Genomic DNA, 14,333 nt, shown 5'->3' with positions numbered 1-14,333 from the left:
TTTCCAACATGAAGCTGTTAGACACAATTTTATACTGTTGTTTGTTTTTCATTTGATGTTCATTGCTAACCTAAGCATGAAAAAACAATGACACATTGTGATCAGTGTAGATAACAAGAAGTAAATGATTTAAACAAGCAGAAAAATCACTCTTTTCACAGTTGAACTCATTACAGTTCATAGAAATGGTTCATGAAAAGTTCACAACAAAGCTTCACAAAAGTGTTCCAAAGGTGTTCATTGCTACCTGCAGGCAATTAAATTCAGTTTTTCTTCACAGTTTACAGGACTGAGCATAAGCGCCGGACTGGACCAGATGGTGGCGTTGCACACATCCTCACAGGATGACCTTCTTTTGTGCCTTCAAAGTGGAGAACTCTGTCCAAACCAGGACCGCGTGGGCGAGCTGGTGGGCACGTTGGTGGACCATTTCACACGGTCAGTTCCACTTTTGAACATTTCGGTTCCAAGGCTTCTACAAAAAAGTATTAATGTCACATAACAAATATGCAAATCATATTCTTGGCATTTGTCACTCTCGCGGCGTCATACTTGGCTGCGTGTGTGCACCTGCTGTGAATTAACGCTCGGGCATGAATCAGTCACGCTGACATTTATCTTGTTCATCATTCGGACGTAAAAGCTGTTTAAAGATGCAATCGCACGTCGAGCATTTGCATCGCTGGAAGTTGGAGACTGCGGTTTTGTAAAAAAATCTCGCCAAAATAATGCAATGTACATTTGATTGCCGTGGCTGGACAATCTGGCCCAAAAATGATCATGATTTAATAAAATTATCTGTATACGGTAACTTGTTTTTCATGCCTGTATGAGTTCCTTAAATATTCCTCCCTGACAGTAACAGAAAGTAGTAGAAGTGATCCCAATCAAGCTGACATAACGTGTTTTTGACAGCATCCAAAGAGTGAGTGATGTTCCGTTTCTTGTCTGTGAATGTTCCCAAGGTGTTTGTGTGTGAATTTTCATTGATTTTAGCAGTGCTGTTTTTGGCAGCCCTTTCAATTTTTGTCTTAGTCTTTTGGCCGAAAATACTTAGTAGTCTGAGTTATATTTTAGTCCTTTCAAAATGTGTTTGTCTAATTTTTGTCGATGAAATCTCAAATGTTGTCTAGTTTTAGTTGACAATCACTCAAAACGTTTTTATCTGTAAAATTCAAAAGTGTTAGTCTACAGGGCGGTGTGGCGCAGTTGGTAGCTTGAGTTGTCCTGGGACCGAAGGGTCAGTGGTTCGATTATTGGCTACGACTGCCCACTGTCGAAGTGCCCTTAGGCAAGGCACTGAACCCTAATTTGCCCCCAATGGGTTGGCAGCGCCTTGCATGTGTGCACCATATATGTGCTAATGTAAAGTGCTTTGGGTATTGTAAGAATGTAGATAAATGTGCTATGTAAGTGCACTCCATTTACCATTTACCAAAAACAGATAAAGGTTTCTAACAATTTGGAATGAACATTGAAAGATGTGCACATAGTCTACAAGGACACCACCATCTTCGTGATGAAAATTTGTTCAAGAGTTTAAGCTGACGCTCACTACGCTAAATGCTAATGCTACGCTATGCTAACGTTACAAGTTACGTTTAATGTGTGTTGACCACTCAGTACAGACCTCCAAAGGCTAAAGCAACACGGCATATTCTTTCCAGCCAAGATAAGAAAACAAATCTTACCATGTGTTTTCAAAACAAGCAAGTCTGGATCCTGGAGAGGATACTGGTGAGTAAGCGTGTGTGTAGGGCGGCATGGGGCCGCACGTCACATAAATGATACGACCAAACACTGCTACAATGCAGGTTAACTACATGTACGATAGTTTTTTAGCCTCCCAGGACACGTTTTTAGCTTGTCATCTTCGTCACGTCATTGTCATAAAAAAATGGTTCATCGACAAAATATTTTTGTCATCGTCATCCTTGACTAAACAACACTGATTTATATTGATTAAATATGTCAAGACTAATCACCAAAATCGACCTTTAATTTTATCAGATCTACCGTAGACTTCACTATCAGTTGATGGGAAATGGGGCTCGGGCTAATCCGTAGGGGGCCCATTTTAAAAAACAAAATTGATATATTTTCAAAACTTAACCCACTTGCGACCTATAACCAAAACATTCATCTCCCTTAGGCACATATGTATGAGTCTCCATGAGCAGCAGCATCAAACAATTCAAAGTCGATAAAACTTACAATGGCTATAAAATTCTCAGATTTTGCGCTACATGCACAAAAATCACCAAATGTAGAGATAATCCCCTATATCTTCAGGATCAATAGCAATATTTAACATATCACATAAGCTTTTGCCAGAAATAGCAACTTAAATGTCATGTGTAGAGATACAAAATCCAACATGGCAGCCGACACAAAACAAAGAGCTGTCTAAGTTGAAAAATTATTGTAAATAAATGCTGAAATCGCAGAATTTCTATAGATATGAACGTAAAACAATCTAGATTCTTGGGTCAAAGCAAAAAACAGGCAGTTGTCGTTCATTTTACGTAACTATTTCAAGTCAAGGTTACACAAAGTTTATCTATTGATTTTTTTTCACAACGTTTCAAAGCATAGGCGGAGTTTGACTTTTGTGGGTGGGGGGGCAAAACATTTGATACCCCGAAACGCATTTACAGCAGTAAAATTAACTTATCTTGACACTGTTCGTGTTCAATCCTCTGCTGAAGCTCAGTTGTTGAAGCTTTTGAAAGATTTGGTTTAAAGAAATTCTAAATAACCATCTTGCCTCCTCAGGTGTAGTTTTGGCTAAGCAAAGCAAAAGACCGTGTCTAAGGTGCTAGTCACATGATCTGTTCTGAAACTCATTTTGACCCATTATAAAATACTTAGTAGGATTCTTGTTCATTTCGTTCATTTTTGTTGTTTTTTTTTTTTCTTTCTTGCTACTACTTGTTACTACTTTTATTCGTTCTGCCTGGGTCGGCCCCCTACGGGAAGCCGTGGCACAATATCTGCTGGAGCTGTCTTGTCAACTGATGGTGGAGTATATGGATCTACGATTTTAAAAAAATCACCCTGGCCAAAAGCCAACTCATATGCGATTTTTTATTTTTTGTTTTTTAATTTTATGTATCTGAAGGGCATTTCACAGGCCTGTCAGTTTTATTACTTCTATATTATTGCGCTTTTTGTCCGCTTGAGATCACCGAGACAGCTGCCCGGCACCATTGGGAGTCCGTTCAGACCCCTTCCCCCTCTCTCGCTTGTCATTGTGGCACCATCTGCGGTGAACGGAGGAGGTTGTGACCCTCCATGAGGCTGCTCAGCAAAAGGAAACTTATGAAACAAAAGTCAAGGGTGACTTGTGGAAGCGTGGAAGGGGTTGGCGGTGTGGGGGAATGACACACTCTTGTGCTTGACTGTCCGGATATGAGATACTGGAATATGCGAGTCATGTTCATGCTGGGGGAATTGTCACAAAAAAGTGTGAGTTGACAACAGATGATGTGCGGGAAAGTACAATTTATACTAAATTAACTGCACTAAAAGGCTGGTAGATAATGATAATGTGTCATCGCCATTGACATCCTTGTATGTACTTAAAAAATAAGCTTAACGAAGAGTTTGCTGGTATTTTGGAAATCCGAGAGACAAAACATTTTGTGACCCAAACATGGCATCTGTGTGTCGGTATGTCTAATGTGTGTCTACTTGCGGAGGACTTGGGTGTATTGTGGTGGGGGTTGAACTTGTGGACCATCTGCTGGGACAGCTGGAGGAGTATGAGTGGGCTCAAGGCGGGATTTAGGCTATGATCTGTCCCGGTCGGGGTTCGTTCTTTTAAAAGGTGATTTGGGGATTGGAGTCATCCCGTCAACTTCACCAGCGTGCTCATTTACAGCTCGTCTGTTGTTTAATGTAACTTCTGCACTAGTATAAGCTGCTTCACCTAAATTTCATAGGTATTTGAATACCATGCGATTTTGGAAGTTCTCCCATTACAAATGATGGGCGGGTTTAAAATTTTTATGGTAGGTGCATGTCCACTGTGAGATAAAATCTAAACGGAAAAAAAAAATCCAGAAATTACAGCGTATGATTTTTAAAACAATTTATTTGTATTATACTGCTGCAAATAAGTATTTGAATTGAGTATTTTGTCTATTAGCTAGAATTGTGAGCCTGTTAGTCGCCTTTAAAAAGTCGAACGAATAAGTGGAGTGGAGGTAGACTTTTCTAGTTGACTTTTTGACCTGTTTGAGGTGGTTAGCTGCATAAAAACACCTGTCCACCCCATACATATATGAAGACTCCAATTACTAACAAGGTTAAGATGAAAGAGCTGTCCAAAGACCTCACTGACAGAATTGTAGACCTCTACAAGGCTGGAAAGGGTTACGAAGCAATTGCCAAGCAACTTGGTGATATAAGCTCCACCGTTGGAGCAATTATTAGAAAATGGAATAAGCCAAACATGACTGTCAATCTCCCTCAGACTGAGGCTCCATGCAAGATGTTAGCTTGGAACTCCAGACTCACTGCTGTTCCAGCTATAGTGTCTGGGACCCAGCTCCTTATTGGCCTCTCGAGCCTGAACGAAATCATCCGTGCAATCAATTTTATTTATTTGCGTGACGTGTTCTTAACGAGGAACGTCACGCTTGCGCGTCGCAGGTCGTCTCCACAACAACACAGATAGCGAACGGGAGAGCTATCCGTGGTAAATTTAGTTTTTTAAATGACCAAAAACACATTGAGTCGCTAAACCAACAGTTTGTCTCGAGCTAGCCATGTTGAATAAACTTCTCCGTTGTCTGCTCTCCTCACATGTTTACGTCCTTGCGCTAGAGTTTCTTGTCGCTTTACCATCCATCCGTCACTGATTGGTCCACTCCGCTGTCTGTTTGCTGTGGCTTGCGCTGCCCTGGGAATTTGATCCGCTGAATAGTCGCCAGATTCTATAGCTGGAACACGGTGAGTCTGGAGTTCCAGGCTAGCAAGATGTACCTCGTAGGGTCTCAATGATCCTAAGAATGGTAAGGAATCAGCCAAGAACTACACAGGACGAGCTGGTCAATAACCTGAAAGGAACTGGGACCACCATTTCCAAGGTTACTGTTGGTAATACACTAAGACGTCATGCTTTAAAATCATGCATGGCATTAAAGGTTTCACTGCTTAAGCCAGCACATGTCCTGGCCCATTTTAAGTTTGCCATTGACAAATTGAATGATCCAAAGGAGTCATGGGAGAAAGTAATGCTGGATCAAAATTGAACTTTTTGGTCTTAATTCCACTCATAGTGTTTGGAGTGCCATCCCAAAAACACCATCCCTACTGTGAAGCATGGTGGTAGCGTCATGCTTTGGGGGTGTTTTTCTGCACATGGAACTCGACAACGGCACTGTATTGAGGAGAGGATGACCAGGGCTATGTATTGTGGGGTTTTGGGGAATAACCTCCTTCCCTCAGGTAGAGCATTGAGAATGGGTCGTGACTGGGTCTTCCAACATGACAATGGCCTGAAGCAGACAGCCATAATTACCAAGGAATGGCTTTGTAAAAAGCATATCAAGGTTCTGGAGGGGCCTAGCCAGTCTCCAGACCCAGACCCAATAGAAAATCTTTGAAGGAAGCTCAAACATAGTGTTTCTTGGTGACAGCCCAGAAACCTGATTGATTTTGAGAAGATCTGTGTGGAGCAGTGGTGTAAAATCCCTGCTCCAGTCTGTGCAAACCTGGTTAAAAGTTAAAGGAAACGTTTGACCTCTGTAATTCTACTCAAAGGCTACTGTACAAAATATTAAAAATGATTTTATCAGGTGTTCAAATACTTATTTGCAGCTGTATAATACAGTGGTACCTCGACATACAATCGCTTCGACACGCGATCTTTTCGACATCCGACGTAAAATTTGACTCGCCATTTGTTTCTACATCGGACAACATGCTCGAAATACGACGACAAGACAGCACCGCAGACGGACGCACAGCTGACTTTCTTGTGAGAGAAATCAACACAGGTTTCAAAAAGGTTGGTACAAGTGGTGAAACAAGGAAAAAGAAAATGCAAATTATAGAGAAATATGAGCGTGGGGTGCGCATCCGTGAACTGGCTTAACAATACATCTGTACGGTCCTCCTCCGACCACCGTTCGCCAGTCTTTATAAGTTGACAATTATTATTGTGGTTACATCGCCAAAGAAATCGCCAGCTTTGTCAGGTTTTTATCATTTTTTTCAGAACTTATCGAACACAAAACGCCTTCTGTTCACCAAAATTGACTGTGTACTCAAGAAAACATTGAAAGCGAAAGTAAACTCAACCGCACCGCTCCTTTGTGTCACGTCAGTCGTGCGGTGCATTCAGGTACAGAAAAAAACGTCGGCCACATTAGAACCCGATTTATTGCATTGTTACAGGAATTATTATTATTATCATTATGTTATCATTCCGATTTTTATTTATAATTAATGTGTTTTGCTATGTGTAATTGCCATATGTAATTGTACCAGAAGTATTTATTAAGGATTTAGTGTCGGTTTTTGGGCTGTGGAACGAAATAATGGAATTATAATGTATTCATATGGGAAAATCCTGCTCGACATACAACCATTTCGACTTACAAACAAGGTCCTGGAACGAATTAACTTCGTATGTAGAGGTACCACTGTACAAATAAATTGTTAAAAAAAAATCATCAAAATCGCATGGTGTTCAAATACTTAATTTCCTCACTTCAAGCCACACCTGCCTATAAGTCGCAGGTGTCCATATTTTAATATGGGATATTTACATAGAAAGATTTGATTTGATTCACAAATCCTACTGGTGTGTTTAAAGCCATCAAAAGATCGCTGACAGCCTTCCCAGTCATAATGGATTGGACGTCTATTGCCGTCAATGGCAGCCAATGAGTACGTATGTCAAAATAAAACTAAGTTAACCCATTTTTCTGAAAGCGGCCTTCTGAGACAAAAGTTTGAACACCCGTGTTCTAATTGATCTTTCATGAATATGGAAAAATACTTGATGCTTGTAAATTCATTCCTATCTTCTAGGTCACCCCTCCTTTCTATGTCGCAGGGACAAACAGAATCTGAGCGTACGCTAGCACGTTGTGCGGTCGCCCGCTCACTTGTTGACGTCTGACCTGGTCGGCCCAACCGCCGCTCATGTGCAGTCACTTAGACAAAATGATCTTTTTAGGCCGTGAGTGGCGTTCACTTCATCCTGAAATAGATTCCTCTGCCGCTCTTTGTTTTTTCTCCCTCGGCGACTGTCCTCGATGTGTTCGTCTGGCTGCCGGAGTCATCGCTCACGTAGCCCCCGAAATCCCACGTCTGTCGCGTCCCAACTTTTGATTTGATGGATTAGGATCAGTGGTAATGCGGTTTTGGTCATACGCGAGTAACTACAGCAACCGCTTTTAACTCAGGTGGAAGTAAATAATGTGGAGAAGCTGACCTAGTTTTTACTCAGTCGCTCGTGTGCTTTTAGCGTCTGCGTAAAATGCCGTAGTAACGCAAAATAAAAGCTGTGAAATTGGCAAAATGTACCACTTTGGGAGCGATTACGTGAGCAACAAAAGATATTTTCATCGTTCTGTTGAACACATTGACAGTCATAAACGTCCAATCTGCCTCCTCCCAGTCAAAATGGATTAGACATCTATGCTAGCAAGTGAGTCAAGTACAATAACAAATGAAATATTGGCACAAGAGAGCTTTTTATCCCAACTTCTCAAAGCAATTTTTGGCTACTGACCTCAAAGCAATTCAAAACTCAATGGCCGTCTTTGTCCATGGGAACAGCAGTCATGCACCAACTCCAAATCGACCTCAAACCCAAGCAGGACAAACAAACAAATTGGCAGAATGGTGACGTGTTGACCGAGTAAAGGCTGACCCAACTGGCATTCTTCCCGCTCAAAATGTGAGCACATGAGCGCAGAAAGTGGATCAAAACAAACCAGCAAAGATGTCGACCCGGCCTTGAAATGGCACGAATGTCCATTTTCGATGCCATTTATGACTCATTTTTCCCCCCAGAATTCCATCTGATAACATTACAATGCAGAGGTGGGTAGTAACACGTTACATTTACTTTGTTGCATTTAGTTGATTAACCTTTTTAGTAAAAGGTAACAATACAGTCACATGACCACAAACAAGCTGGTAAGTCCAACGATCCCGCCGGCCTGTTCAATTTCCGTCATTTTCGGACTATAAGCCGCTACTTTTTTCCCCTCATTTTGAATCCTGCGGCTTATAGTTCAGTGCGGCTTATTTGTTGAATTATTTGGGTTAATAGGTAACACTTTTTTGTTTATTTGACGGTGGCATCATCAGACTGCCATAAGACCATCGTAATTATGAAATGACAGCAAATTATGTCACTAACTCGATTTATGTCCAGCTCAGATCGTTTACATTCATTGAAAAGTGAGATCATTTGCCGGATGACACTAATTGACAGCTGTCATAAGCGTTCATTAATGCTCGTGGCAGTGTCATGTCATAATTATGATGTTTTTATGACAGTTTTATGGTGCAACTGTCAAATAAAGCGTTACCAAATACCATAGCTAGCAATTAATGAAACAACTGGAACAGTAACTGAAGAAATAATTAGCACAGAACATGAATTTTGATTGTAGTGCTGCAATGCATGCTAGGAGGCATGTTGAATGACCACAGTGTTGACAGCAGGTGGCAACAGAGGTTGACGGTCTCCCCCAATGTTTTCATGCACATTTGGTATTTGTGGAAGTGTGGTGTTTTTGGCTTCTCTACCCACCTCTGTTTAAGTGGTAGGTGCCATTTCTAGCAGCAGTGGTTTTAATTGTGGGAATGCTTTGACAAAGTTGGTCCAACAAAAAAAAATCTTTAAATAAAATTAATATCAATATGACATGACTTAGAGATGCCCCCAAAATCAACAGGAAGTTGCCCAAAATCAACCGGATATGACCCAAAAGTGGAAAGTAGCGTAGAATTGAATTTGAATAGAATATTTGATTTTTAGCCCACAAAAATTATCCATTTCTCGACCCACAAAAAAAGCTCTATATAATTTTTCACCTTAAAAATCAATAAGAAATGAGCTGAAATTGCCTTTACATCAAGGGCGTAGGTTTGCATAGAGACAGAAGGACACTACCCACTTTTCAGGGTGCTCAAATTGTCCCTACCAACCTTTAAGCAACCTCATTTTCACTATATACAGTATATAGGTAATTTTGATTGTCTACCCATATGCTGTAATGATAGAAAACCTTTGGAGAGGAGGGATATTAGAATTTTTTGGGGCAAGCAGTAGCCACTGTAAGTCATGTAAAAATACGTCAATGTTGTGGGAGTGGGGGAAACACCACAAATTTTGCTACTGAAAGTCAGACCTGCATCGGCGCTAGCATAACATTAAACTTGCTAACCTGTAAAACTACTGCAGTCAGGCCAGCCTCCACAAGGAACAACAAAGTCAAGCTAGCCGTCCCTTATTTGGATCATTGTTTACATTATGTGCATTACGCTAATATCGTCCCTACCAATGTTAAGACCAAATTTACGCCCTAGCTTTACATCAATAGTAATTGACCCGAAATCTACAGGAAGTGACCCTGGACTGCCTGCCATGGACGGTCATAGACGTCCAATCGTCCTTCTGCTTAAAATTTAAATGGGTTTATCACTAGTAGACGTCCGATCCATTTGACGTGGGAGGGTGGCTCGTCTAGCAATACCAATGGCACCAAACGAGTTTATTGCTGGGAATTCAAAATAAGATTACACATTCAAATGAGTTTCCAACTGAGCAGAAAACAAACAACAATGAAAGAAAGACAGACTGAGAAACAAACAGGGTTTCTCCTCTTCAAGTGAATCAAAGTTCTTTTTCATGTGATGTTTCAGGGCTTGACCTGCCTGGCAGTTTGCTTTGCTCTGTCAGTTTTCTGACACTTTCTGCTGCTTGATTCCCTCCTGAGAGCCAATTACGCCTGAAGAAGGTGACACTGACTGAGACATCAACTTTGGGGGATAACTAAGGCGGCAAAATTGACAAAACTCGCAGTCAATGGCTGGGGATGACTTAATTCACACGTGCTTTTGAAAAAAAATATATATACAGCATTCATCATTCTGATATTATCTATGAGGGCATATTATTCTGCGTTTAGCTCCATCTTGATCTGATTGCCCCATAATCAGACAAACTGCATTAATAACATTAAGGCACGGTGCTCAGTGGCTTTGCTAATAAAACAGCGAGTGATTCCTCCATAACTGAGGCACCGCGGGCACATGTTCACATTGCATTAGCTTCAGCTCGCTTCTCAGAGACTGTGACGGGGACAAAGATGGAGGCCGACTGCTGGAAGGGTGAGAATGAAAGTCGAGGTGGTGGCGGGAGGTCTGACGGGTTCTGCCGCTGCACCCTAAATCTGTCTATGGAGCCATAAATTATTCAACTGCTGAGTGTGGGTTGCTTTGTCGACAGAATCCTTACAGCAACATTTTGCAGGCTTCATCTTGATGCGTAGTTTAGGCTATGCTACATGTTGCTTTTGTTTTTTTTAATATGGGTTTTTTTAGGTAGTATAATTTACTGCAGAAAAAACATTTTAAACTGGGTGATTGATTCAGTATGCTTCTTTAGGCTATATCGTAATGGATTAAAAAAAAAAAAAAAAACCCTCACCTTCCTAACGTTCACTCTACTACTTGTTGCCCTTTTTTTTCTTTTAAAAAATGTTTGACACTAAGGTTAAGTTTGCGTTTTTAGGTTTTTTAGATTTTAGGTTTGGCAGCACTGTGGTCAAGTGGGTAACACGTCAACCTCACAGTTTTGAGATCAAGGTTTCAATCCCGGGCTCTGGCCTTCCTGCATGGCCTTTGCATGTTCTCCCCGTGCCTGCGCAGGCTTTCTCCGGGTACTCCAGTTTTCTCCCACACCCTAAAAACTTGCATGGTGGCTGATCGGACACTCTAAATGAGAGACAGCGAGAACAGAAAAGTGGTATTTGACATATGGCGATATTGGTTTTGACATATGGCACAATGGCTTTTGGCATACGGCAGTTTTTTTGACATACGGCAAAATGGCTTTTGGCATATGGCAGTTTTTTTGACATACGGCAAAATGGCTTTTGGCATATGGCAGTTTTTTTGACATATGGCAAAATGGCTTTTGGCATATGGCAAACTGGCTTTTGGCATATGGCACTTTTTTGGCATATGGCAAAATGGCTTTTGACACATGGCTTTTGACATATGGCACTTTTTTTTTATTTATGGCAAACTGGCTTTTGGCATATGGGAGTTTTTCTTGACATGGCAAAATGGCTTTTGGCATATGGTAGTTTTTTTGACATGGCAAAATGGCTTTTGGCATATGGCAGTTTTTTTTTACATATGGTAAAATTGCTTTTGGCATATGGATGTTTTTTTGGGCATATGGCAAAATGGCTTTTGGCATATAGCAGTTTTTTGGGCATATGGCTAAATGGCTTTTGGCATATGGCAGTTTTTTGGGCATATGGCTAAATGGTTTTTGGCATATGGCAGTTATTTTGACATCTGGCAAAATGGCTTTTGGCATATGGCAGTTGTTTTTGCATTTGGCAAAATGGCTTTTGGCATATGGCAGTTTTTTGACGTATGGCAAAAGGGCTTTTGGCATGTGGCAGTTTTTTTGACATATGGCAAAATGGCTTTTGGCAGGTGGCAGTTTTTTTGACATATGGCAAATTGCTTTTGGCATATGGCAATTTTTTTGATAAATGGCAAACTACCGTTTGGCATATGGAAGTTTATTTTTTTTGACATATGGCAAAATGGCTTATGGCATATGGCATTTTAGTTTTTTTTTTTTTTACATATGGCAATTTTCTTGATAAATGGCAAACTGGCGTTTGGCATATGGGAGTTTTTTTTTTTTGACTTATTGAGAAATGCCTTTTGGCATATGGCTTTTTTTTTTACATATGGCAAAATGGCTTTTGGAATATGGCAGTTTTTTTTTTTTTTACATATGGCAAAATTGCTTTTGACATATGGCAGTTTTTTGGCATATGGCAAAATGGCTTTTGTCATATGGCAGTTTTTTGGGCATATGGCTAAATGGTTTTTGGCAAATGGCAGTTATTTTGACATATGGCAAAATGGCTTTTGGCATATGGCAGTTGTTTTTGCATTTGGCAAAATGGCTTTTGGCATTTGGCAGATTTTTGACGTATGGGAAAAGGGCTTTTGGCATTTGGCATTTTTTTATACATATGGCAAAATGCAGGTGGCAGTTTTTTTTACATGGCAGTTGTTCTGACGTATGCCATATGCCAATAAAAACTGCCATTTGCCAAAAGCCATTTCGCCATATGTCAAATACCACTTATTGGTCTCGGAGCTGCTGCTCCAAATTGTCTCTAGGTATGAGTGTGTGCGTGAATTATTATTCCTCTCCATGTGCCCTGCGATTGGGTGGCAACCGATTCAGGGTGTACCCCATAGTTATCTGGGATAGGCTCCAGCACCCCCGTGACGCTTGTAAGGATAAAAGGCTCAGAAAATGAACTAATAAATGAATGAATCTTCCTATCTAGGTATTTTTTTCAAAGGATACTTACTCTAAACAACGGTTTTAAACTGGGGATTTCTGTATGTTTTTGAATGATAATGTTTGTTTGATCAAAAAAATTATGAATAAACATACACCTCTGAAATGTTCACTCTACTACTTGTTGCTCTTATTTTAGTTTTTTAAATTGTTTTTTCATAATATACTCACAGTCAATAAATGTGTTTAACTGAGGGATTAATTTAGTATGCACTTAGAGGCCAGTGTGTGTTTGATCAAAAAAATTTGAATAAACTCTCACCTAAGAAAGTTTCACTCCAGTACAGTTTTGAATTGATTTTGTAGGTCACTGTGTGTCTGATTGTAGAAAAAAAAATCTTATCTTCCCAGGTTTCACTTCAAGCTTTCCTTCCTAAGGTTGTGTTTGAGCATGCTTTTAAAAACCAAACCATCATCACATTGAAAAAATCTGCTAAAAGACAAGTATGCCTCGTGGCCTATTTCTCATATTTTCAAATATTTTTTTATTACTTTCCAGTTAAAGAAAACTTGTTAAAAGCACAATAAGAACCGTCAAAAATTAAAATTTTCGAATGTTGATCCACGTGCCTGTCTCCCATTTGAGTTTGCTTGTGGGAAGATATTTTCCCAGAAGTGTCTCATTAACTTTGATTCACTGCCTCATGCTCAATAGTCACATTGTGTCTTATTAGTTATGAGTGAATTAATTTTGAAGAGCTGCCAATCGGGTGTCTTGTGCCTGAACTGCTTCCAGCGGTGCATCACATGAGCTGAAGAAACATCTTTACTTCACATTCTACTCATAATGGTTTTATGCTTTCTTTTGTGTTTCAGTGTACGAAAAACGTCGTTAACCGTGAAGGTGTGCCCTTCGGCCATCCGACTCCAGATGCGGGGCAAGTCAAAGACGGTCACCGTGGAAGCCAAGGCGGGACAAATAATCGCTGATTTCAAGAAGAGCAAAGATGGTTTTGTTCTACTGGTGCCGACCAAGTGAGGCAGTGAATTATTAGTTTCAAGGCTATTGACGGGGATAGACGTCCTATCCATTGGGATTGGGAGGGCTGGCAGCGATATCTCCTCCCTATCCAAATGGATGGGACGTCTATCGTCGTAAATGGCGCTGAATGAGTTCTATAGAAAGATGAAAATGTCAATCTCAAATCTGAGAATCTTTGGACTATTTTTGTCTTTTCCTCACGCAGTCAAAACAGATTGGACTTGTTTTTGCGCACACAGTCACTCCCAAAGCACAGTGGTATGAAAAAGTATCTGAACCTTTTGGAATTTCTCACATTTCTGCATAAAATCACCATCAAATATGATCTGATCTTTGTTAAAATCACACAGATGAAAAAACAGTGTTTGCTTTAACTAAAACCACCCAAACATTTTTAGGTTTAAATATTTTAATGAGGATAGTACACAAAAAAAGACAGAAGGGGGAAAAATAAGTAAGTGAACCATCACATTTAATATTTTGGGCCTCCATTTGGCAGCAACAACTTTCACTAGACGCTTCCTGTAGCTGCAGATCAGTCTGGCACTTTGATCAGGACTAATCTTGGCCCATTTTTCTCTACAAAACTGCTGTTGTTCAGTCAGATTCCTGGGACGTCTGGCATGAATTGTTGTCTTTAGGTCATGCCACAGCATCTCAATGGGGTTCAAGTCTGGACTTTGACTTGACCACTCCAGAATGTGTATTTTGTTCTTCTGAAACCATTCTGAAGTTGATTTACTTCTGTGTTTT

At 40.3% G+C, this 14,333-nt stretch overlaps 1 protein-coding gene across 2 annotated transcripts in view; it reads left to right on the top strand.

The window, feature by feature from the left end:
• Positions 1-13,907, top strand: part of myo1g (myosin IG) — a 46,477-nt gene extending 32,570 nt beyond the window's left edge. For both annotated transcript variants that reach the window (XM_057828043.1, XM_057828045.1), the window contains 2 exons: positions 281-438; positions 13,415-13,907. In XM_057828043.1, coding sequence (XP_057684026.1) covers positions 281-438; positions 13,415-13,577 — 321 coding nt within the window. In that variant the 3' untranslated portion in view covers positions 13,578-13,907. The remainder of the gene's footprint in view (positions 1-280; positions 439-13,414) is intronic.
• Positions 13,908-14,333: the final 426 nt, after the last annotated feature.

The sequence above is a fragment of the Corythoichthys intestinalis genome, chromosome 22 (assembly GCF_030265065.1).
Source record: "Corythoichthys intestinalis isolate RoL2023-P3 chromosome 22, ASM3026506v1, whole genome shotgun sequence".
Taxonomy (NCBI): domain Eukaryota; kingdom Metazoa; phylum Chordata; class Actinopteri; order Syngnathiformes; family Syngnathidae; genus Corythoichthys; species Corythoichthys intestinalis.
The sequence above is the reverse complement of the archived record's forward strand: the minus strand, read 5'-3'. Positions and strand labels throughout refer to the sequence as shown.